Source organism: Cydia amplana, chromosome 17 (assembly GCF_948474715.1).
Source record: "Cydia amplana chromosome 17, ilCydAmpl1.1, whole genome shotgun sequence".
Lineage (NCBI taxonomy): Eukaryota > Metazoa > Arthropoda > Insecta > Lepidoptera > Tortricidae > Cydia > Cydia amplana.
In genome coordinates, this window is record NC_086085.1 from 13,058,451 (window position 1) to 13,085,445 (window position 26,995).

The 26,995-nt window shown below is 40.4% G+C and overlaps 2 protein-coding genes across 2 annotated transcripts in view; one reads left to right on the top strand and one right to left on the bottom strand.

The window, feature by feature from the left end:
* Nucleotides 1-1,730: 1,730 nt before the first annotated feature.
* The window catches only part of LOC134655855 (putative helicase MOV-10), a 33,032-nt gene continuing 7,767 nt past the window's right edge, over nucleotides 1,731-26,995 (top strand). Inside the window, exons 1-12 of the mRNA XM_063511346.1 lie at nucleotides 1,731-1,902; nucleotides 6,464-6,578; nucleotides 7,411-7,573; nucleotides 8,120-8,247; nucleotides 10,561-10,667; nucleotides 18,780-18,899; nucleotides 20,335-20,431; nucleotides 21,019-21,121; nucleotides 21,382-21,487; nucleotides 22,136-22,306; nucleotides 25,003-25,150; nucleotides 26,485-26,630. Coding sequence (XP_063367416.1) covers nucleotides 1,796-1,902; nucleotides 6,464-6,578; nucleotides 7,411-7,573; nucleotides 8,120-8,247; nucleotides 10,561-10,667; nucleotides 18,780-18,899; nucleotides 20,335-20,431; nucleotides 21,019-21,121; nucleotides 21,382-21,487; nucleotides 22,136-22,306; nucleotides 25,003-25,150; nucleotides 26,485-26,630 — 1,511 coding nt within the window. The 5' untranslated portion in view covers nucleotides 1,731-1,795. The remainder of the gene's footprint in view (nucleotides 1,903-6,463; nucleotides 6,579-7,410; nucleotides 7,574-8,119; nucleotides 8,248-10,560; nucleotides 10,668-18,779; nucleotides 18,900-20,334; nucleotides 20,432-21,018; nucleotides 21,122-21,381; nucleotides 21,488-22,135; nucleotides 22,307-25,002; nucleotides 25,151-26,484; nucleotides 26,631-26,995) is intronic.
* On the bottom strand, nucleotides 12,288-13,840 carry LOC134656138 (uncharacterized). Its single transcript, XM_063511659.1, has one exon. It carries the CDS (start codon nucleotides 13,527-13,529, stop codon nucleotides 12,315-12,317), a length of 1,215 nt encoding a protein of 404 aa, XP_063367729.1. The 5' UTR covers nucleotides 13,530-13,840; the 3' UTR covers nucleotides 12,288-12,314.

Here is a 26,995-nt window from a genome sequence, read left to right on the forward strand (position 1 = left end):
AAACACTACAGTATCCCCTACCCTTACCTTAACCCTTTGACTGCCAAGGACGTCAACTGACGCCCGCGGCTACAGCCCAATGTGAATCTAAGCGCAGTCTGACATAGCTAATTTATAGCCGTTTACATTCGCGGCTCGGCTCGCAGCTTGTCTCGTGTCTCGCCTCGAACTCGTAAGCTCGTCGAGCTAATGATTACACTCTCGCCTCGTGTCTCGGACCCAGCTCGTCGATTTTAAACACAAACGCTACGGTATAAGGTTTATAACCGAACGACAGCCGAACGCGAATGTAAACAGCAAGCGCGCGTCCCCCGCATCCCCTTTTGACTCGTGCCCAAAAAACCGCTCCTCCACGCGAGCCAGAGGGGCTACCGCAAAAACCTATTTCGCGAATTGCGGGCATTTTGCTCTATCACCCTAATTACGCCTTCATGGAGTAAAAGAGAAAGATCCCCGCAATTTGCAAAATTCGGTTTTCGCGGCAGCCCCTCAGACGAGCGCGAGACGAGCCTACCCACCGCTTACACTCGCGTCTCGTGGCTCGTACGCGAATGTAAACAGCTATAACAGGGTTCACGATGACGAGCCGTGCACGACAGGCATGGTGTTCAAATGGTTCATTCAGATGATATCTCAAATTATCGTCCATCATCATCATCATACGTAAGCTTCGCTCTTGTCAATGGAGCGGATTCCAAGTATCTCTATCCTATGCCTTCTCTTTGACCTTCTGCTTTTTTGCTATAAAAGAATCTACGACTTTATTAACTGTATTAACCTTTTGGACGCCAATGACCGATATATCCGCACCGTAGGTTCAACGCCAAAGACCGATTAATCGGTCACATATTACAGCAACATAGACCTACGTGCATTATGCATAAAGTTCAATTTCAGTTTTGACACTTCGGTGACGTGGCGTCAGCGTGACAGCTTTTGTGTTTGACACGGCGTCGAAAAGGTTAAGGGAATAAGTGCGTGTCAAGGTAATTTTGAATACCTCTCCCGCTTAGCAACTTCTGCTGCAGACTGTACACTAAAATAATCTTCAAAACGTCAATTGACTACGTCATTAATAATTGCATCGGAAGTGCTCTCTGATTGGCCGAACGCGTCACGTGGCCCAGAAACTAGCCCTTGAGTCGAGCGAGCCGGTCTATCTATACTCCCCCACCCCTATTTTAGTGCCGTTTGCTGGCAATATTTTGTTGAATCAGGCTTAAAAAAAACCGCTTTTTTATAGTGACTTATAATTGTGGTAACACTAATCTCCGAATTTGGGATTTATTTACTATTTTACTTTTACTAGTTGATAAGTTGACTCATCTCATTGAATAAACTTATTATTTCTTCTTTCATTTCATTCATTTGGTTTTTAAAACTAGTCGCGGCGTGACGTCTGCCGTCGTTATGTTTACATCTTTTGTTTTGTAAAGTATAAATAGCTGTTAAATATTATTGCTTGTCAATTTCATGTGAATAAATGTAACAGTACCTATTCTATCACGTGTGGGTGACCAAACTGCAATCTGAATAGCTAAACAAGACAGGGCGAACACGATTCCTACGATAGTCGAGACTCGAGAGTTCCAGGAAATGTAAAGTAAAAACAGTGTTATACTGGCCAATACTGAACCTTATGCTGTTGTTTTAAGGCTTACAAATTGCCATGTGTTGTCGTTCTTACCTTCGATATTATTGCGTAATTCATTCTGGACTGGACAGCACTCTGGCCCGGCCGGTAGCTCGTCGTGTTTACTCTAATTGTCGTTTTGTATTTGTAGAAATTGTCGAAATGGCTCCGCGGTGTGGCGTGTGTTTGGAAGAAAACGTCGAAGCAGGCCATGAGCAATCGCAGAAGCATTTGAAGAACTTGCTCTTGGACCAACTTGGGAAAATCAAGTGAGTACCTACTCTTTACAAATATTTACCGCACACTTTATTTTATTAAAGAGTTGTAAGTCGCAAAAGCGAAAAAAGTACCTACGTAGTACTAGTCTAGTTACCCATATGAAGTCAAGGTCATGGCGTAGATTTGTATTTATAAGTACCTATACAAACAGTTTCAAGTATTATGGAAAAAATGTAGGTAGGCGCTGTATGTAGGTAGGTACACCCAGCTGACACTTTAATAAATGAAATAGGTAATTCATAAGATGTCAATGCAATTTTGCGGTTCGCTGTAGGTAGGTAAGGTCAATGCGGCGGCTAATTCCGTCATACGGCAAATTCCGTCACCAAGCGTTTTTTTTCTAAAATTGTACTTGATTGATAAATCCCGACAAACGATTGCTGAAGCTAAAAGCAATCGCTGCCTGCATTATCAGTCAATCTCACGGGTGGGAGGGGGATGGATGACTCATTCAACAAATGCCTTGCAAAAAATCTCACGTAACGTAAAATTGCGAATACCTACCTATCTATTAAGTTGAGTACTAACGCCTTTATCTTTTATTTATTTTAAAGCCCTACCCATTTTTAGGATCGGGCAGTGTAAATACGTACCTAGGTCCTAGATACCTAATTAGGGCACCTAGGGAGTACGGAGAGAGGCAGGGTAGCGTAGGTAGGACGTAGGTGATCTAAAACGGTTTTTTTTCTCATTTATGTTTTGGCTTCATTATGTAATTAATTAAATTCTGTATTGACGTAACACTTATTTATATAGGTATAGATTAGAGATGCCACGAATATTTGGCAACTATTCGGTATTCGGCCTATTCGGCCACTTTGCCGAATATTCGGTATTCGGCCGAATTTTGCCTACTATTCGGCCGAATACCGAATATCTGTTTAATCTGTTGCACCTACTAAAATTGCACAATAAAAATAACCAAAAACTATGTAGGTAGGTATACTTGGTCAACCAGATCTTGACAGTAGAAAAAGGCGGAAAATTTGAAAAATGTAGGCGCGAAGGGATATCGTCCCATAGAAAATTTGAATTTCGCGCCTTTTTTTACTGACAAGATTTGGTTGACCAGCTATACATATATTTAGAATGTGTTCTTGGAAAGTTGTTAAATACGAATACCCTTTTTTGAGCATTTGTTGATTAAAAAACATTTTGTTTTTATCACGAGTCTGTTTTGTTTGACTCTATTCATTAATGCTGTTCAATAAAAATATATCTCGGCTAACGTCATCTAACGTTGAGCTTTGTTAGCGATCAGTTTTCATAATATTAGGTCGCCGAATATTCGGTATTCGGCCGAGAGAGGGGCCGAATATTCGGTATTCGGGCAAAACCACTATTCGGGGCATCTCTAGTATAGATAGGTACCGATGTCCTTCACAAGGTTAGATATATTTTACTCAAAGTTATCTATTCGTGGTAGGTAATAAAAAAAGCAATGTTTGCAGTACATGGCTGCTCGGTAAATTTTAAATAAAGGAACGGTTATGTATACTTAATTTAAGGTCAACAATAGAAAGTGTATGGCAGACCCAACTTTTGAGACGAATTAGAAACTTAATTTGAGAAACAATTTTAAAAACTGTTTATACGACAACGGTTTCACTCACTTGAATTTTTAGTCGCTATTGGCGACATGTTTCGGGCCAAGTGAGTGAAACCGTTGTCGTATAAACAGTTTAAAATATGTCTCACAAAAGTTTAATATCGATAATTTTAAAAACATAATGAACTAAAAAAAAACATAATATTATAAATGTCATACGTAATAGAGCACGATGTTAGAAGCCGTTAGAAGCTGTAAAGCTGGCTTTATACGATGAATAAATAAATGATAATTATGATAATTTTATAGGCGTAACGCTGTATACAGAGATTACAGAGTGTACCAAGTTCTTTACGAAAAATATACTTCCAGATTTACGGGCTATAAAAATATCCTTGGGTTTCCTTATGACGAATTTATGTCGACGTATTCGGTGTAAAGTAGCGGGGTAGGTGTAATTAGATAATTGATTAGGTAACTGAAGTATCTGTCAGGAAAGAGTGCTATTTGGTGGGTATCTACACTCAGTATATCTGCAAAACGACGAAACGTAAGGTAATTCAAAAACTGCAACGGTCTGTTAGTTCGGCGAACAGATATGTAATCTGATAATGATAAATCTGAGTGATTACGGTTTGATTCCATGAAATAACTTGTAGTCAGCATGAAAACATAACGTAGTAGGACGTTAAATTCCTCCAACCGTTGCTTTAGAAATTTACCATGAAAAAGAGACCTTTAATTAACATATGTTAGTATTTTATACAATCGTGATATAATGGGGAGCTTTTCAGTCGAGTGCCGTGTTTAGGCAACGAAGCTTGCTGAGTTGCCTAAGTAAAGGTACGAGATTGAAAAGCTTGATTATATCACTATTGTATACAATACTTTTTCTACGAGTCAACAAAAAAAATACTTAAAACTAGTAGAAGAATCATATATGTAGGTAAAAAAACCAAAAGTATACAGCTAAGATGCGCGAGCAGCCGCGATACCTTCATAGTCGTACGCGACCCGGCCCCCGCGCCCCGCGCCACCGGCCGGTTGGTCAACGACACCTTCTCGTAACTCATGAGGCCCTGGTACTTGCTCCGCGCTTTCGATTGGTCAATTTCATTATAGTTTACTAAACTGTATCGAAATGAATATTATAGTTGACTAAACGGTATCGAAATGAATATTATAGTTGACTAAACTGTATCGAAATAAATATTATAGTTGAGTTGGGGTCCCATAGTGAAAAAAGTATACGATTTCACTTTGGTATACGAAGTCTTAATTCAAGCATTGCAGTCGACGAGTAGAAATACCAAATTTCAGGACTGTTCTAGAGATTTCGAGGTTAGACCTAATCCGATTGTGCAACAAGTGCGACCTACCTTACCGGTGTATCCTTATTTTACCGTCAAATTATTTGCCGAATTTTGTTTTAAAGAAAATTATTCATAGAATAATCGAATCCCACATTTTTGTTACAATTAATTTTGTTTCTTCGATTATTCATTTTAAAGAAACATACTATGTAACTTTATTAAAATTCAGAATATTTATTGAAAGATTTTTAAATTAAATAAAATACTAACTGTAGAATTATTATTCATTGAGTATTATTTGTACGACACTACAGTTCACAGAATATTGATTTCAAATATTATTACTTCACTAAATTACCTTTCACCTAGTATTCATTTAAATAAAACACACTTCAAATACACATACACGCACTAAATCGCACTTAGACTTAAAAGTCTAACTAACCAAAATCCGAATCGGAGCACCCCACTATCCACGTGGTCTTGTCTGTCCTACCCCTAGAGTGTATGTAAAAAGCCGGAGGCGCGGAGGGGAAGCAGCCCTCGCCCGCCGTAACAAAGCGCAGAGCACAATGCGAGCCGTAGCGGCTGAGGCTGGTCGCCTAGGCGACCAGCAAGCCGAAGCTGTGGAGGCGAGCATTTGTGCCTGCGCTTTGATACGCAAGGGCGAAGGGGCTGCTTTGCCCGTAGCGCCGGAGCAGACGCGGACCACGACTCGATAAAGAATATAACCCCAACAATAACAACTCCGCAACATTTACATTAATTTGCGTCAACATTTCATTTCATATGATTTTACCCGCAATATTTTTGTTAACGTTGCAATGACTTTCGGCCTAACAAAAATATGTATGCAGAATACTTTAATAATATTATTCTATGAAATTAATGTTCGACTATATAACTGTTCTGTATTTTAAATTTTGGTAAACCATATTTATAAGAAGCAACTTTTATACATATCGATAATTCTGTGAAATGAAATTACATGGATAAATTATCCTTAAAACGAAACATTTTTTTATTTTTTTCTGTGAAATGTAACTAAACCGAACTAAAATTGTTTGAATTAAATATTCTGTGTAATGATTATTTTGCAATATGAAATTAGTTGAAAAAATTTCTGTGAAACAAAAATCTACAGAAAAATTGGCGACAAAACAAAGGTAAACCCTACCTTACCATACCATCTACCATAGAGATGATGAGTATAAGAGCAGAGGGCCTATAAAGGATGACTTACGCTAGACCGAGCCGTGCCCGGACCGAGGCTTCCGAAGTTCCGACATGTCATTTTCTATGACGGCTGATCTGTGATCACGTGGTGCTTTCCATAGAAAACGAAGCTCCGGAAGCTCCGACCTGGCACCCGCCCGGTCTAGCGTGAGTCATCCTTAAGCCAAGATGATAATCGTACTTACATAGACAAACGTCAAAAATAGAAAATAAATATTATACGTTTTTGCCGAACGGTATGGAAATTGTCCCCTTTCGAGGGTCAAATTTCCAGGGTCCGGGATAGGAACCTGGTCTTATTAAGAGCATTCTACCAGAGAGGCACCAACTTATTCTGATCAACACTAGTAATCATAAGTAGGTACCTAAAATGCAATGAATAGGTGAAAATGAAGGTATTTACTTCAATTTAGTATTTACCGTCATCGTCACCACTTCTAATTTTGTTCACAGTAAGCTTTACGCAGAGAACAGAAACGGCATAGTGGTGTCCAGTACCGTGACCCCAGTAGCATACAACGCAGCGCCGTTTCACGTTGATACTGAGCAATCTGTACTCAAAGCATCCGTAAGTATCTTCAGTAGGTACTGTAGCATAGTACATATACGAGTATACCCCTATGGCCTATGTATGCACACTTATTTATAGTGTGGCTTAAGGATGATCATTGATTACCCTAGAATGGTGCGGGTCCGGGCCGAGGCGACCTAACCTTCGTTTTCTATATACACCGTGTTTTTTTTTATTTCCGTTAATTTCAAGGGTACATTCCTGAGCTTAAAACAAGTAACTTTCTCAAAGACACCGATATTCTGATTAACTCCATTTCGGAGATAATCAATAATTTATTTTTTTCCTATAAGGCCTCTACAAGCGTGTACACTTGCCTTAGGGCCGGTTTACATATTGATTAGTGTTTAGAATGAGTTCATACATTTGCTACTAAACTTAAGTACAATCTCGGTCAATCGATGTTCGAAATGACATTGATATGTCACAGATTTCAATTGTTTGGTTGAGTTAAATGTAATGCCCGTGTTACAACAACGCTATATGCTACATTTAATTACTTTTTAAACTTAATTACATTTAATTACTTTGTAAAAAAGCAAAAAAAAATTTTTTTTTTTTGAAAATTAACTATGCCATTTAGTTATCTTAAACGTACTTAACCATACCCCGAAGTTAACGGAATTCAATAAAAACACGGTGTATACGTAATCACGTGATGGTCGTTAAAAACATCACGTGATCACCTGTCACCGATCACCCATCATAGGAAACGAAATGTCGCACGCCCCGGCCGGAAGCGGAACCCGGACCCTTCTAGGGTGAGTCATCCTTAATACGTAGGCGAAGTCGCGGGCAGAGGCTTGTATAGTATTATTTATACTTACAGGTAAAACCGCGCGAAGGGGTCAACTTTACATTTAAAATAAAGAACGACAATGCCGAAGCCGACATTATCTTCAGAGGAATCTCGATTCCGAACAACAAGTTCAACTTCACTCTTCTCAGCGAAGACTTAAGTTTCGGTTCCGTAAGCTGCCGTATACATTCAAGTAAGTACAGCTTTTGAAATTGTGGCTTATGATTATTAGGATAAAGCTGTTTTTCGAACAGATATTAAGTGGCAAACGGTGAACGGTATCTATAGATACAGGTTTCGTAGCTACTACTCCTTCATTTCGTGTGTTGCTGAACTACTTATGATAATAAAACCATCATGATTAGTCATTAGACAACTTTGTAATGGCCATCTTTATCTGCACTTAAATTAGACATTGTTCTTGTTAAAAATAGCGAATATAACACATTACTAGTACTTATTTTAACTTTTATTCTTTTTTTTATAACTTATACCATTATTCAAAATATGCATCTACGCACGTGAATCCGGTATAGCTGCCTACACATAAGTATGTATACGTCATTGCAATGAACTCAAATATGTATAGCTAAATTCTAGAAGAGACGGGACTACGGGACACACCGCTTGCGTGAATCGTGCGCGCACGGCTCCAACATTTAAGCGCACGTGCACGTGAACGTCTACTCACATGCACGGCCGGTGTGGTCTAGCCTTCATTTGTCTTTTGTGGTCTCAGGGACATCTATGGAGGAAGAAGTATGCGTGACGTTCGAGAACAGTGTGAACGGCGTTTACAAGCAGCCTGTGTACTTCATATTCATCCACGCTGATACCGAGGAGTACACTGTGATCTTAAAGGAGATGGTATGTAAACTATTAATCTATACACATCACTACATAGTAAGTCGCTTCCCGCTGTCTGTCTGTCTGTCTGTATGTATGCTTAGATCTTTAAAACTACGCAACGGATTTTGATGCGGTTCTTTAATAGATAGAGTGATTCAAGAGGAAGGTTTATGTACTTATAATTTGTTAACCCGTGCGAAGCCGGGGCGGGTCGCTAGTATTATTATTAAAAAAAGTCCCCCGATATACTCTAAAACTGCTGAACGGATTTTAATACGGTTTTGACCTACCAATAGAGCGATTCTCGAGGAAGGTTTAGGTATCGTGCGAGGCCGGGGCGGGTCGCTGGTTTGCTAAAAAAATATTCTATATACATTTAATTCAACAAACTGAAGACGCAAACAATTATATACTTTAATATAATACTATAAATACATATATGTATACATACATAATATATTATACTATCAATACTATCATAAACAGGGCTCGGAACTGGTTTTTTTCTAAAACCCAAAATAGCCCAATATTTTTAATTATTTTATGCTCTTGACGTAGGACTGAATCATGTATTTAGGTAACAACTTCGTATTATTAGATTGCCCCATTAAAAATGAAATAATAAAGCAAAGAACGAAAAAGAACGTAATAATACCGGTATTTTTTGTATGAAGAAAAAACCGGTTCCGAGCCTTGATCATAAATAAAGGCAAGTTAAGGCAGCGCAAGGTAATGAGTTTACAAAAGATTTTTGAAAATGGCAAGGGATTTATTTAGCACGTCTGTCTAATGTCAAAATTAATTAATGTACTTAGGATTAACAATAATTTGAGCCTACTTCCTTATCAAGACTATAATAAATGTGTCGGATTAGTGGTCTGGACTTTGGACTTTAGAATATATTCGTTCGTACCTACTTGTGTTTTACGTAGATAAATATGAAATTTATCGTCCCATGCAATAGAAAAATAAATCTATGCAGTGGATGTCAGTTTTTAGGGTTTCGTACCCAAAGAGTAAAAACGGGACCTTATTACTAAGACTCCAATGCACTATTCGTCTGTCTGTCTGTCACCAGGCTGTATCTTATGAACCGTGATAGCTAGACAGTTGAAATTTTTACAGATGATGTATTTGTGTTGCCGCTATAACAACAAACTAAAAACAGAATAAAATCAATATGTAAGTGGGGCTCCCATACAATAAATGTCTTTTTTGCGTAATGGTACGGAAACCTTCGTGCGCGAGACCGACTCGCACTTGGCCGGTTTTTTTAAATGTAAAATATAGGTACTAAAGCTAAATTTGGAATTGACTTTAACCCCTCGTATGCTTAGACACGCATCACGCATCCGTGCGCCGAAAATTAAATCTATTGTTTTAGATGTCTAGGTCACTTTTTCAATGATCACATTTGACAGGCAGCATGTTAGGGGGAGGGGATAAAGTATAGGTACATGGAAACTGCTTTAGGATTTTGCATATTTTGACAAAACAACTCAACAAATGTAAATTGAATTGATACAATTTTATCAAAGGGGCTACTTAAAAATCATCTGTTTCTTGTTTGAAACACCCGGTAAAGCGGGCTTACAAACTAGTTGCGGGTTCGAACCCTAACAGGAAAGTGTAGATGGTAATGATGACAGGCGTGGCTCACTCCGCGATTACGTCGCGTCGCAACAAGTACCTAAAAGTACATCCGCCCCACACCAATTTTGGTGGCTAGCCATAAGCCGCGCGTGACGCTTGCGCCACCTAGCGGTCATATCTCTCCTAATCGTAACAGGCGCGTTTTGTTAGAGAGTGAATCTTCTGTACCTAGGATTATTTTTTTTATATATTATAAATGGGCTTACTCATGGCCACAGACTAGCCGAGGCGAAGACGTGGCCTACGATGGAGCGAGCCTGCCCAGAAGGTGCCTGTTCACCCTTGATTTAAAGGTTGCCGGGTTATATGAGCTCGGAAATATAGATGCCGGCAAGGAATTCCATTCCTTGGCAGTGCGCATAAGAAACGAGGAAGCAAAGCGCTTCGTGCGAATTGGTGGAATATCTAACAAGTAAGGATGGAAACCGGCCGTGCGTCTAAAAGTCCGATGGTAGAATGGGGACGGTGGAATAAGCTCGTGTAGCTCTTGAGCACACTCCCCGAAGTGCAACCTGTAGAATAGGTACCGACAGACTGGCGACTTTCCGCCGATGGGCCAAAGACTGAAGCTTACCCGTTAGCTTCTTGTCACCAATCATCCTCCTGGCTCTGCGCTCCACTGAGTCCAAAGCGGCGAGTTGGTATTCATTGTGTGATGATGATGAATGTTTGTTCCAGCTGGTGTTCGTTGAGGCCGTTAAGAGGAAGCATGAGAAGGTAGACAGCCCGTACACGAAGCAGCCGGTGCTGGCTGACATACTGGAGAGGACCACTGCGCACAAAAAGTAATCTCGCCTTTTACCTTTACCTTACTTAGGGTATAGAGAAATAGTATAGTAAGACAAGAGTGGTCACTCGTACCAAAAAAACTATTTCAGTGTCTACATCTAGCATCGAGTAGCGGAACTATCGGTACTGCTACTTGCCAATAGATGGAGCACCGACCGCAAAGTCCAATGCTCTAATAAGACTTTCCGGTCAGTGCTACATCTATTGCCAAGTAGCAGTACTGGTAGTTCCGCTACTCGATGCTAGATGTAGACACTGAAATAAATAGTCTTTTTGGTACCAAAACTTATGTATGGAGTGAGCAATCTATGTATTTTTTTCTCTATGCTTGCACCAACTATATTTGACAGACTGATCAATGTCAGCCGGCGCGCCCCGGCGCTTTAGTATGAACTTTCCATACATCAAAATTTAGCGAACTCTTTAACGATACGAACAGTTTGGTGCAACCGACCCTTACATACAGATTTTTTAAAATGTTGTGTAGATTTGCCATATTGCGAGATGAATACCTACTGCTCTACCAAACTAAACAATTGTAGCCAGTCGAAAACGTGTTCAATCCAATAGGGTAGTTTACTAACCAGTCAAAACAGTTACTTTTTAAATTACGAAACGTCAAATCGGTTTGTTTTTATTTTATTTTAAAATATTTTATATGTAAGCTCCATCGAAAACATTGATATCGGAAATGTATGAAATAACAGATTTTATCTGCGATTTTGGGTTTTGTCCTACGGTAAATTGTTCAATTTAACCTAGACACATATATATTATCTTTGGGTCTCTATTGTTTACCAAATAGTTTTAATCCATAATGTATTGTTTGCCCGCATTTTCGTTACTCATAATTCATTTGGTTCAGAAACGCGTCACTTTTCAGGATTGCCATAAAACAAACCTAACCTAATATCTGTAGGATAACCTAACGAAAATCCTGAAATGTTAACGGTTTCAGTTTTATGACTAATGATAATTGACAAACAATACATTATGACCATAGAGAAAATACATAGAGTGCTCACTCCATACATCAGTTTTAGTACCAAAAAGACTATTAGCACCGCGACATCCTCAGCATCCCTGACGAGCTGTTCTATCACGGACAACTAGAGGTAGGCGACCCCTCAAACAGAAATGTTCAAAAACAGTACCGTAAAATCAAGTAACTTTAGTCATAGAGAAAAAAATACATAGATTGCTGACTCCATACACCAGTTTTAGTATCAAAAAGACTATTAGCATCTAGCATCGAGTAGCGGAACTATCAGTACTGCTACTTGACAATAGATGCACCAACCGGAAAGTCTTATGCTGTTGAGATAATTTAAGACTTTCCGGACGGTGCTACATCTATTGTCAAGTAGCAGTACTGATAGTTTCGCTACTCGATGCTAGATGTAGACTGTTCAAGGGGCTGACGGACTTATAGAAAAGAAACTCCAGAATAATTAAATGAGACGTGTACTTCTTGATTGTGGTACAGAAAGAATGAAAAAATGACATGCAAATTTTTGAAGCTACACTTAGTTATCTATGAGCGGCGGTTGGCCTCCCTGACAGTTTGCGCATTGATATTGCGTAGGCGCTCCATGATCCAGGTCATCATACAAACATGCCCCCGGGCGTTGGAAGCTTGCCTTTCAACCAGACTCGTTTGTTGTCACCGGGAGCGGGCAAATTTTACTGAAGGACCTGCGAACTAGTCCTCCCGCAGTCCTTATATCTGCCACTCTAGTAATGCCGTCGCGTCCAGGGTAAACAGCGACGATGCGGCCTAATTTCCACTTCAAAGGCGGCAAGTTGTCCTCTTTAATGAGCACCAAAGTGCCCAATTGTAACACCTCATTGTTAGTGCGCCATTTTGTCCTGACCTGGAGCTCCGAGATGTATTCTTTACTCCATCTGCTCCAGAAATGCTGCCGCAATTGCTCAACGCGTTGATAACGGTTAAGGTAAGTGACTTCGCGCTCTCTGATGTCCTTGACAGGCAATGAGGTTATAGGACGCCCTATAAGAAAATGTCCCGGAGTGAGCGGCAGCAGGTCTTGCGGGTCCGACGACATGGGAGTAAGTGGCCGAGAGTTCAAGATCGCTTCAATCTGGACCAGCACAGTGTTAAGTAACTCGTACGTTAAGTTACAATCTCCCAGCACTCTTTTTAAATGAAATTTGGTCGATTTCACCCCAGCTTCCCAAAGTCCTCCTGAATGTGGAGAATATGCCGGAATGAAATGGAAGTTAATTTTTTCATGAGCTGCAGCCTCAGCCAGCGAATCACAATTGCTCTTTAAGAATTTTGACAGCTCATTGTATGCACCCACGAATGATGTGCCGTTATCAGAATAAATGTCGATTGGCAGACCCCTACGAGACACAAAACGACGCAATGCTGATAAGTAACTGTTACTGGTTAAGTCGCCAACCAACTCCAGATGCACCGCTTTTGTGGTGAAACATACGAAAATGGCTAAATACACCTTCACAAGTCTACATCCACGACCCTGACGACTGGCAGAGGTCAGAGGGCCCGCATAATCGACACCGACGCTCTTGAATGGCATACCTGGGATAAGACGCGACGCTGGTAAATTTCCCATTAACGGTGCTACAACTTGGCCTCTCATACGGATGCATTTAAGGCATTTCTGGAAACATGCTTTCGCTAAATTAGTCCCACCGATGGGCCAGTATTCATCCTTAACAGAGGATAATAGTAATTGCGGGCCTGCGTGCATTAACCTCTTGTGCTCAGATTCAAATAATAACTTTGTGAATCGGTGTTTAGCATGAATCACAATCGGATGCCTTTTCTCAAATGAAAAGTTAGAGTTATCGATTCGACCTCCTACGCGCATTATTTTCTTGTCATCCAAGAATACGTTCAGTTTTAGCAAAGGACCTTTTTTTGGAAGACGTTGACTGTTCAACAGGATATTATATTCTGAGAATGATTCCGCTTGAGAGACCCTAATAACTATATTTAACGCGGTTCTCAGCTCGCTATCAGTTAGGTAAATTGTTGAGGCAACTTGCTTTCTACACACACTCGCAAAGCGAACAATATAAGAGACTGTTCGAATAAGCCGTGATAAACTAGAGAACCGGGAGAAATCAATTAAAACGTCACCGTTTTCTTCTCCCTGGTTGTTCGTAACGTTCGCGTGCAGTACAATTTTAGACCGAGTTTCAGGTAGTGTTTCCACTACTACCGGACTTGCCGGCCAGTGTGATTTATCCTGTCTTAAGAAGGTAGGCCCAGACCACCATATATCGAGAGACTTAAGAAGACTGGCAGGCATCCCACGAGAAACGTGGTCAGCAGGGTTTTCATGTGTCGGCACATGTCGCCATGTGCAGTTACCCGTCTTTTCTAATATCTCCGCTACATGGTTGCGAACAAAAGGTTGCAACTTACTAGGCAACATCCGCAACCATCCTAGCACAATTGTGGAGTCGGTCCAAAACGTTGTACTCTTAAAACTGATTCGTAGTGAGTCAACTACCTTTTCATATAATCTAACTCCTGCTAGCGCACCGGAAAGTTCAAGCCTCGGGATTGTGGTGGGTTTAATGGGAGCCACGCGGCTCTTGGCTAATAGTAACCTAACCAACACGTCCCCTTTCTCATTAATGCTCCGCAAATATAAGCAAGCACCATACGCCCGCTCAGATGCATCTGTAAAAATATGACATTCAACTTCCTCGTATGACTCACATAAAACTAACCGTGGAGTACGAATATCATTGAGACAAGGTAGATCGCGGACAATTCCCTCCCAAAGCTTGATAATCTCAGGAGTTAACTTTTGATCCCATGAAAGTTTCTGTAGCCATAAATTTTGCAACAACATTTTCATGAGAATGACACAAGGAGCCAGCACACCAGTGGGGTCGAATATTTGCGCCACTGCTGATAGCAAATCCCGTTTAGTATTGACGACAAGTGAACATTTACCAACCGGGAAACACAACTCATCAGACTCTGGCTGCCAGCTCAGTCCCAGGATTTTACTGGGTTTAGTGCCAATATTCAAATCTAATTGAGACGAATCAGAGTCCGCCATAAGTTGGGGTTCATTTGATTTCCATTTTCTTAAATTCATACCAGCTGATGCTAGAGTAGAAGTAACCTGACTCTTAATGGAAAGCACTTGTTGCAAGTCATCCCCGCCAGTGAGCAGATCATCGACATAAAAGTCGTGAATAATGACCTCGCGAACGACCTCATCCTTACACTCAATACCCAGCTGTTTTAAACACCGTGTTGCCAAGAAAGGTGCACTAGCAGTCCCGTATGTAACCGTGTTTAATTCAAAGATTTTTAAAGGTTTAGATGGATCAGCTCGCCACAAAATCCGCTGCAAATATCTATCATCAGGATGAACTACTATTTGCCTATACATTTTCTCTACATCCGCTGAAATAATGTACTTGTGCTGCCTGAATCGAAGCAGTATAGACAAAAGGTCATCCTGTACAGTCGGCCCTACCATCTGAATCTTATTCAGGGATATCCCTGAGCTGGTGGGAGCGCTGGCGTTGAAAACTACCCTCAATTTTGTAGTAGTGCTCTCCCTTAAAACTCCATGATGAGGTATATGGTATGCTTCCTGCTCTAACCTAGACTCTTTGCACTCAGTCATGTGATTCAGTGACTCATATTCTGCCATAAATTCCTTATACATGTCTCTGAACTTTGGACGTGAATCAATTCTACGCTCTAGTGATAGAAAGCACTGCCTAGCGCGGTTATACGAATTCCCTAGAACGCTAGGATCCTCCTTCAATGGTAACCGTACGCAGAATCGCCCATTTTCCAGCCTAGTGACAGTTTCGGTGAAATGCTTCTCACATGACTTCTCCTCCGAAGAATAATGGGAGTCTTTAGGACAGACGTCTTCAAGCTGCCAAAATCTTGTAAGTTGGGTTTGAATCTCATCATTAGTCAAATCTGCACTCGTATTAGAGATGACATTCGCAAAATTACATTTAATGGCATGCGACGAAGTCGATGCGTGACCGCTGATTAACGGACCTGCGACTATGTATCCCAATTTAGTCTCGCACAGCACTGTTCTCCCATCACCTAACTCAATTTTGTGTGACCCCAACAACCCCCAAAATAGGTCACCTCCAATCAAAATATCAATTTCAGATGGGGTGTGGAAGTTAGGATCAGCCAAGCACAAATCGGATGGGATATTTAATCGCAATATATCGTGAGAGTCAATCTGATGATAAGGTGTGGGTTCAGTTATAGATGGCAGCACAGAACAAATTAAACTGGTCGAGTAGGTATCATCTAACGACTTTATCGGTACTTGACATATTTTACCTACAGGCGTCTTTAACTTATTTACTCCTACAATCGATCTATTTACCTGATCAGTACGTAAATTTAATTGACGACACATCTTCTCAGTCATAATACTGGTTGCGCTGCAATTATCTAACAATGCTTTTACTATAAATTCGCTGTTATTATGCCCATAGACCTTAATTAGTGCAGTTGCTAGTAGCACGGCACCATGCTTAGATGCTTATGCTCTGCGATGTGAATAAGCGAGTTATGTTTGCGCTTACATAATTTACACCCGGCCTTCTTGCATTGGTTTGCATAGTGACCGGCTCGAAAACAGTTGAAACATATCTTATAAGTCGGTAACAAGTTAAGTCGCTCGGCATTGCTTAAGGCGAGAAACTGAGCGCAGTTATTTAAATTGTGTTCACCATTACATTTCGGACACGTCGTAGACGACGAAGTGACACAGTGTTTGGTGGTTTGTGTAGAAAGCAAAGTCCTATGTTTTGTTGCGATTTTAGCCGGCTGACTCGATTGACCGGCGCCTGAGGCGCTCGATAACTCTAAAGTTTCAATTAAGTCTGCACGATTACGCATAAAGGTGATAAAATTATCAAACGAAATAGGTACATTTTTATCTAGGCTTCCTTTGTGTTCCTCCCACTCACGATAAGTTGTAGTGTCTAACTTATTACTAATAATGTGAATAAGAAGCGTGTCCCAGTGTTTGACAGGCTCACCTAGGGATTCTAAGCATCTTAGATTTTTGTTCACTTGATCTATAAGCCGTTTCAGTTGCATGGACGACTCCTCTGTGATTGGCTCGACGGTAAATAGTGCAGATACATGATTTTGCAGTAGTAATCTTTTGTTATCAAACCGCTCACATAAGAGGGTCCATGCGACCTCATAATTGCTCCCAGAAAACTCAATTGAATGAATAACCAAGGCCGCAGACCCTTCCAACGATGCTCTTAAATAATGAAATTTATTAATGTTATCGATGTCATCGTTGGAATGAATTAGACTTGCGAAAGTGTCTCGAAACCCTAGCCAATTCTCGTATGAACCTTGAAATTTTGGTAACTGAATAGTTGGCAGCTTAACCAGTTTACGATTACTCGAACCACTTCGCGACCCACGATTGCTGCACGACTCGAATTCGTCACGCTTTTTATTGAAATTGTTGAGCATATCCTGGGCCCGCGAGAGTACAGAGAAATAGTTATTTTGGAATTCATCTCGCTCCACCATGTGTGCATCCACATTTTCACTGGTACACTCTAACTGTGTCTGCACATCATCGTAAAGTTCATACAATGCCTCAATCTTACCTATACGCATCTGCAATTGGCTAGCTTCAGCTTGAGTCAATGACGATTCCTTCACTGTGCCTAGGTATGTAGTAAATAATGTTAGTTGACCTTTGTAACTGCCTCTTTTGCGAATTAAATCCTTTTCATCGGCCATTTTTGGGAAGCTGGTGTACGTAGACCTTGAATGTAAACAATTAATAGATGTTAACGGGATTATTGCAAATAATTTAATAATGAAAATTGCACTTTGTGTTCAGTTTAGTCAATAAGCTAAAATAGTCTAGTTCATGAGATTTCACAATAAAATGATATAATAAATAACTCGATATCACGAATAAATGTGAATAATTGATTGATTCGTGTAAAATAATGTAAAATATACTAAACTATTATCTTACTGTACTTATTAACAAAGATTTATACATACCTACACAAATTATCATTCATGTAAAATTTATAAAATTAATCAATTTAAAATGCAATTATTATTTGAAATCCTTAGTAATACCTATAATTCCTGTTTAAAATTAATCCACAATACAAATAAATTAAAATCTAAATGACTAGTCTCTAGTGAATAGAATAAGCGTACCTACACGAATAACGGTAAATTAACGGTCAGATGTTGCGTTGACAAAAGTAAGTTATTTAAAGGAATATACCCAACCAATTCAATCGATTAGAAGTTAACAATTGATATAGGTAATGATTAAAAATTGACTAGACGAATATCACATTTAAATAATTACAACGAACTAAATTTCAAATGAATCTAACTTTAATAACTACCAATACACTTTATACAATAAAATTCACTAACCTGGAGTTCACTATAAATCCTATACCTACTACCTTAATAAAGAGTGCTGGCCCTAATACACCTAACACTCAACACTGGTGGATTCCGATGTCCTGGTGTGGTGATCTTCCTCAAAAGAGCCTCGGCAGTCTTGATGATATCCTCAGTGGTAAATTGGTATTTTATAAGTATTTCCCTTTTTTCCTTCAATATTTATGCTGGTTCCTTTTTATATCCGGTTCGTGTGGACCATGTTCAAGGGGCTGACGGACTTATAGAAAAGAAACTCCAGAATAATTAAATGAGACGTGTACTTCTTGATTGTGGTACAGAAAGAATGAAAAAATGACATGCAAATTTTTGAAGCTACACTTAGTTATCTATGAGCGGCGGTTGGCCTCCCTGACAGTTTGCGCATTGATATTGCGTAGGCGCTCCATGATCCAGGTCATCATACAAACATAGACACTGAAATTAATAGTCTGAACAGATGTATGGAGTGAGCACTCTTGTCTTATTATATTTCTCTATGATTATGACTTAAAACTTTATGGGAAACAACGGGACCCCATTATCTTTAAAACACTGAGCAGTAAGGTTGTTTTTGGTGGACGTCATTAACTACGTCCAGCCAAAAACAACCTTACCACCTTGTATTGTGGTTCATGTTTCCATTGTCTTTCTTCAGGGGAGAAGACGACGTATTCGTAATACCATTAAAAGCTTTGAAGAAAATTTTCGCCCGAGACTTGAAGGTCGAAAACGACGACGTCACCGACGAGGAGAAAGCCCTAGTCGAAAAAGTCAAGTAAGTAGGTCTTTAGAGACCCTGGAGTTACAAAATCCAGGCACCGTGGGTCAGGATCTCGAAATCTCGACGACTCAAATAAGACTTCGATTTGGACTATAGGTACTAATATGGGGCATTATCTATGAAAAGGTACCTTATTGTCGATGGCGCTTACGCCGCACAGCGGCGCGCGGCATTGTATTTATATCGGAGCATCGTTAATAATGGCGTAAGCGCCATCGACAATAAGGTCCCTTTTCATAGATAACGTCACATATAATCTCGGTCAAGTACAGAATGTGGTTGATGTTATGGAGGCTGAAGAAAGAGTGATTTGCAAAAATTTTAGTATGTATAGGGTTTTTGAGGGTTTTACTTGTAATTGGCCGCGATAAAGTGTCGTTGAATTAGCGTATCGCCGGTCAGTTTCCTAATTCGTCAATTTTGCTGATTCAACAGTTTAATGATTAGACTGTTTCTTAATTCGCCAATTTCCTTTTTTGCCAGTTTCACTAAATTGTCAGAGCCCCTATTAAGCCAGTTTCTTGAGTCGCAAACTTCCTTATTCCTCAATTATCTTAAGTTGTCAGTTTTGCTATTTCGTCATGTTTATGATTTGCTACTTTTTTGGGGTTCCGTAGTAAACTAGGAACCCAGCTGTTTTTAAGGCGATCTTAAGGCGATACAAGACATATTTTTGTACTCGGCTAAAAGTCACGAAATGTAAGTTTAATATTTTTAAATCACATTGCCGTATTCTTTAAAAAAAAAAAACATAGTCATGTCTTATTGACTGTACCTACAGGAGAATAGCAGATGACATAACTTTGTATGGTGTCGGATAATAGTTTTAAAATAACATTTAATAAGGTGACTAGAAACATCAATGAAGCATCAATAGGTTCATCTTTTGATTCTGCATCAAGCCTTGGTCTCTTGCTACTTGCCACACGACCCTGAAATCACCTTGTATATTTGATACACCGAAACCTGACCGAAACACGACTATAAGACCCTGGCAACTAGTGAAACTGGCGAATATAGAAACCGATTATCTAGGGGAAATTACCATTTGACCAAACTGACGAATAATTAAATTAGCACATAAGGAAACTAGCAAATTTACGAAACTGAAGCCTAGCAAAACTGGCGAAAGAGTAAACTGAAGGTTTAGGAAAATGACCCACTAGCGAAATTGTCAACCTAGTGAAAATGACCAGAAGGTAAACTGTTGAATCAGCAAAATTGACGAATTAGGAAACTGACCGGCGATACGCTAATTCGGAGCGTTGCCTTTATAACGTCACTTTTTGAGGAAGAATTTTCTTGGAATGTCAATTTCGGGGGCTGTCTCTTTCTGCATCTAATATGACGTCAGAAAGTAACCAAGCCTGAAATTTAAATTTCATACTACTTTATCTAAATTACCTTAACAATTCAATGTTTTCCACAGGGCTATTTTCGAAGCTGGACCGGACGAATTAAACTACATACGGTATTTCCATAACTTACTTTGGTATGAGGAAACTGTTATTGGGGCTAATTTGAAGGTTTGTAATTTACGCAATATCGCAACATTTCGAGCGTCGGATTGGATTAACTCTGAATGTATTTTTTTTAGTTATTATGATTTTTATACTTGTAATGTGTTATGATACTTTTTTTTTAAATCCTATGTGCTTTATCCGTGTTTGAATAAATTCAATGATCATGGTCGAAAATATATACGCCAATTTAAATTCTAATTTGTCTTTGTCGAACCTATATGCCGAAGCCGGAAAGAAGAAACCCTCGATTCTCCGAGGGAATCCAGGGATACCCTTAACTTTAAGTTTGACTGTATGATCCCATTGACTTATATCTCAGGACTGGCCTTACGTGCACTAAAAATGGAACTAGTTCAGCGGTGTCACTCACGAATTCGAGCCAATCGTGTAGCTGTAGTCTAACGCAACTAGTTGCGACCAATCGCGGCGTATGATGCGAACTCATCAGCCAAACGCGTTGCAGCGTTTTCACACCGCTGTATCCCATTCATGCTCCATTCTTATTGCCCGTAAGGCTGGTCCTGAGATATATATATATATATATATGTCAAAGTATGCTCCTCTTACTTGTAATATTGCTAATATTACAGAATTACAACATGTCTGGCGTGACGCTGAGGCGCAGTCTTTCAGGCAAATCGTATTCGTTGCTTGTGCCGGGTCTGGCCGAGAAGCGACCATCGCTAATGCTGGGTAAGTATTTACGTATTACCATAGAGAAAAAAATACATAGATTGCTCACTCCATACATCAGTTTTGATACCAAAAAGACTAATAATTTCAGTGTCTACATCTAGCATCGAGTAGCGGAACTATCAGTACTGCTACTTGACAATAGATGTAGCACCGACCGGAAAGTCTTATGTTGTTGAGCATAAGACTTTCCGGTCGGTGCTACGGAACCCTAAAAAGGCAATTGTGACTTAGTTTACCATACATTACGTTTCTTTTAGGAGATTTGGTCTACGTCAGACCACACAACAAAACCGAAGTGATGTACGAAGCCATCATCACTGACATCCTGGACAACTACGCGCAATTCAGCAAGATATCTGCTAAGTAAGTCATTCAGTGTGTTTGGTGTATCGAGAAAAACAATACATAGGTAGGTACATTATTAAAGGTACATTTATTAATAACAATGTATGGGGCATTGTCTATGAAAAGGGACCTTATTGTCGATGGCGCTTACGCCGCACAGCGTCCCGCGGCATTGTATTTATATCAGCGCATCGTTAATAATGGCGTAAGCGCCATAGACAATAAGGTACCCTTTTCATAGATATCGTCACATATTTCCTCACCTCAGTTATCTAAGGTATCTATTAAACAAGAAAAACAACGCAAATGTAAGACAGGTAGGTAAACTATTAAAACTTAGTACCAAATTCGGTTAATTAAGAAACTGTTTTTGATATAGAGACGCGTGGTGGTAGGTATACGTACCCTGCAAAGAGACTCCTGGTTTTCACGAAGATGAGACCGAGCTTAGCTGAATGCACTCTAGCCACTATCTGGATCCATAACGCCGTTCTCTTTTAAGGGCCACTTGCACCATCCCACTAACCCAAGGTTAAGCGGTTAAAACGTTAACTTAGTCTCAAATTGTACTGGTAACCATGGTAACTCCAGGTTTAACCGGTTAACCCGGGGTTAGTGGAATGGTGCAAGTGGCGCTAAGATACCTAAAGTAACATTTTCTTTTAGGTTTCACAAGCTCTACAAGAACGATGATAAGTTCGACATTCGCTTCAGCATGTCCCGCATGCCTCTGGAGCGCATGCATGTGGCGGTGGACGACATGCGGCGGCAGCATATGCTGACCAAGACCTTCCCGAAGGGCAACGAGCGGGTGCCTCCCATCAAACGCATCTCCAGGTAAGATTAAGGCCTGAGTGCACGCTCGAAGCGGAGCGTTCATAATTCATAATTTATTCATTGCTTTTATGGGTTTTACAAGATTTTATAGTATTTACATGTTCCAGCATAAACCCCGTTGGGGCACAGCAATATACATAAAGACTTAAAAACTAATACGAGGGTGAATCAAAAAGTCCTTAGAACTGGCTGTTTATAAAAAGTTTTTAAATGAAGTTTTTTTTTTATTTTGAACTGTCATTATAACGTAATATTTGACAGTTGGTTTCATTCGAATTGTTCCCGCCGTTACATGGTAAATCAATATTTTGCGAAATAAGTCGACTAAAACGTCCCATTATGGAAAAAAATGAGTTACGTGCCGTGATAAAGTACTTGTGTATGAAAAAAATGACTACCAAGGAATTTTTTTTGGATATTCAGCAAACCGTAGGCACTAGTGCTGTACCCTATTCCACCGTCGCTTTCTGGGTTGCCGAGTTTAAAAGAGGCAGATCTAGCTGCGAAGACGACCCCCGCTCCGGCCGGCCATCTACCTCAGTTAACGCAAAAACCGTTGAAAAAATTGAGAAAATGGTTTTGGACGACCGGCGACTAACAATTAAATACTATTAATTAAATTAAATACTAAAGATTTCATTTGGTAGCGTACATTCAATACTAACCGATGTTTTGGGTTTTAAAAAAGTGTCAGCAAGATGGGTTCCGCGAATGTTAACGCAGGCTAACAAAGACTTGCGTTTAGAAGTTTCGAAGCGGAATCTAAAGAAAATCTTACATGATCCGGACACTTTTTATCGTCGTTTCGTAACAATGAACGAAACATGGGTTCACCATTTTGACCCTGAAACAAAAAAGCAAAGCATGTCCTGGAAACGGCCATCCTCCCCTCCAATAAAGAAATTTAGAGTATTTCCGACAGCAGGTAAAGTTATGGCCTCAGTTTTCTGGGATGCAGAAGGAATCCTTTTTATTGATTATCTGCCTAAAGGAAAAACCATTACAGGTGCCTATTACACCGATTTGATACCAAAAGTGCGTCAAGCAATCAAAGAAAAACGTCGAGGAAAATTGAGTGCGGGAGTGCTTTTTCACCATGATAATGCTCCGGCTCATCGATCACAAATGGCTCTCACTGCAATCCGCCAAGCTGGTTTTGAGATCTTTGATCATCCGCCCTACTCGCCAGACTTAGCTCCTAGTGATTTCCACTTGTTTCCGAAACTAAAGGAGCACATTCGCGGAACTAAATTTGACGACAACAACGCGGTCATGGGTGCCGTAGAGGAGTTTTTTGAGGCTCAAGAAAAATCGTTTTTTTATGATGGATTAAAAAAACTTGAAAAACGGTATAATAAATGTATAGAACAAGAAGGAAATTATGTTGAAAAGTAAAAAAAATAAAAATCATATTCGTTTGTTTTTGACCCTATTTCTAAGGACTTTTTGATTCACCCTCGTACTTATTAACTAGCACACACTAGCAATTAACATTATTAAGACTTATAATTAAGATACTCCTTTATATTGTAAAATGAGTTTTCAACCAAGAACTTTTTTAGCGTGCGTGTGCGTTCGGCGGGGCGTGCAGCGTGGCTGTGGGCTCACGCGTGATGTGAGCAGCGTGCACTAAGGCCGCTCCTATACGCTTGCATTTGTTTAACATGCACGCCGCACGCCCCGCCCCGCTGCACGCCCAACTCGAGCGTCCACTCGGGCCTTACAATTACAACTCGAGCGTCCACTCGGGCCTTACAATTACATTTTAACATGTCCAGCAGTGCATATCACTACATAGTATAAAACAATGTCGCTTCCCGCTGTGTCTGTCCCTATATATTGCTTAGATCTTTAAAACTACTCAACGGATTTTGATGCGGTTTTTTTAATAGATAGAGTGATTCAAGAGGAAGGTTTATGTATAATTTGTTAACCCGTGCGAAGCCGGGGCGGGTCGCTAGTCCGTACTAAAATTACTAAATGTCACGATTTACCTAATCTATACCGAAATGTACAGATGTATAAAATAATCCTTTACCATCGTATTTTCAAGGAAACGCACGAACGTGTTAAGGATGACTCACGTTAGACCAGAGAGCTTCCGGCGCTTACTTTTCTATGACAGATGACCGGTGATCTCGTGATGCTTTCCATAGAAAACGAAGCTCCGGCCCGGTGACTTGAGTCATCCTTTATACTATTTCAGTCAGTCTCAGTAGGTACCTCTCTCAGTAGATTTTTACACATTATTAAACTGTACAACGGGACTTAATCGCGTATCTAAATTTTAAGATTTACCTCCCGACGTTTCGAGGACGGCGTTGTCCCCGTGGTCTCGGAGGAGACTGGCTTAAGTTGACATCAGCATCTTAGTACTGCCCTAGTAGCACGGTCGCATTTTTATCATTTATCACCATGCCTGTCACGTTCTAACAAGTATGTAAGTGCGAAAGTGACGGGCTTAGTGATAGTGGATAAAAATGGAACCGTGCTGAGCCTGCAGAGGTTGATTGAAGTAGCATGACAAATACGAACGTTTCCGTGAAAATACGACGGCAAAGGATCGTTCACTACATCTGCAATATCTACATGTATGTATGATACTGCATTATTTGTCCGAGAATGATCAAATATTGAATATACTGCTTGTGTATCCCCTTTCTGCGTAAAACTCTTCATATTGGCGTGTGCTACAGCTTCTACAACCCGCTGATCGCGAACAACCCGGAACAACATGCTGTGGTGGAACACATCGTGGCCGGGAGCAGTGGCACTGCCCCTTATTTGCTGCACGGGCCGCCCGGCACCGGCAAGACGGTCACCATCGTCGAGGCGATACTGCAGGTGTGGATAATATGCTCGACATAAACCTTAAAATCGAATGATAGCGATAGGTATTGTGCTTTAGCCTTGATCACACTTCAGCTGCCTTGACTAAATGTATGTCCCCAATGAGAAAATAAATTTGCAGAATTTCATAAGATTTGAGGTACATGTAATTTCTACCTCTGAGATTTGTGGAATAACTTATGTACATCATTGACGTATATCTCAGGACGGGCCGTACGGGCATTAAGAATGGGGCATGATTGGGGCCAGCACAGCGGTGTGACACCGCTATAACACGATTGTTTGATGAGTTCGCATCACGCGCGCGATTGGTCGCAACTAGGTACGTTAGACTGCACGATTGGCTCGAATTCGTGAGTGACACCGCTGAACTAGTACTATTTTTAGTGCCTGTAAAGCTTTGGATTCCTCCGAAAACGGTGCCGTCATATGACGGCCGTCATATAGCGGCAGCAAAAGACGGCCGTCTTTACGGTGACGACATGTGGAAAGTACCACGGCGTCATAACACACCTTCAACCACCAAGGTCAAAGCGGCAAATTTGAAAAATGTAGGCGCGAAGGGATATAGTCCCATAGAAAATTTTAATTTCGCGCCTTTTTCTACTGACAAGATTTGCTTGACCATCTATAATTTACTTGGAGGATGAAATATCATCAGAAGAGGAAAATAATCGTAGTACGGAATCATTTATTCAAATCTCGTGTCATTTATTCAAAATGGCGTCACCGCTATCTAATAAAACGTTCACGAAACTATTGACAAGGTCATGGCGGCCGTCATCCAAATGACGGCACCGCTTTATTACGTTACGTTGACAATCAACTCCGTCTAGGAAACCGCGCCATCTTGTTTACATAGACAACGTTCTAGTGACGTCATTCACCGCTATATTACGGCCGTAATATGACGGCACCGTTTTCGGAGGAATCCAAAGCTTAAGGCCCATCCTGAGATATACGTCAATGATGTGCATCGTAGAGTTGGTAGAGGCTTTTATTATATTATAGGTACAGTCACGCCCCGTGATTGTTACGCCATTGAGGGCTCTAGCTAAATTAGACATTCCATAGCGTAAGTATGGTATACCCAATTTAGCTAGGACCCTAAATGGCGTTGACAATCCCGTGTGGTGACTGTACTACATAGTTACTTCAGTTAGAAATTCGAGTAGTAGCACAGTCCTATGTAAATAGCTCGCACTTTCTTATTCTTCTGCTATGTTGAATCCTCATATCTGAAAGTACTGATGATTTGAAGACAGGCGCATGGAACGAATGACGAATGAACGGTCAGACCGCACGGTTAGAATGTTTTTTTTTTCCAGCTGGCCAAGACCCGCACCAACCGGATATTGGTGTGCACGGACTCCAACATGGCGGCCGACCACGTGGCCACGTTGCTCATCAAGTACGCGGACAAGTTTCCGGAGGAGGAGTTCCTGCTTCGCGCCAACTCCGAGTTCAGGGTTTGGTTAGTATAGTTAGGCAAGAGTCGCTTGTCAATGGAGCATAGTCAGATATAATTGTACTGGCTTTTTTTTATTGTCAAACCCGGCCTCGGCCGGTCCACTGTCCTCGTGGTTTTATGTAGTGAAACTTATTTCTGAAATCCGAACGACGATCTAACCGATCCGATCCTCCGATGCTGGTGCGTAGAAAGTTCTGACCCGCTGGATGTAGCTATTATTATTGTATTTTTTTTAAATATAGATAAAATAGTAATTTATTCAAAGAAACTTAAATATAAATACAAACTATATGTATAAAAAATAAATACCTACTAAAACCCGTCCCGGGCCGCCCCCAACGCAAAGGTACCCATCACGCTCGCTGCGT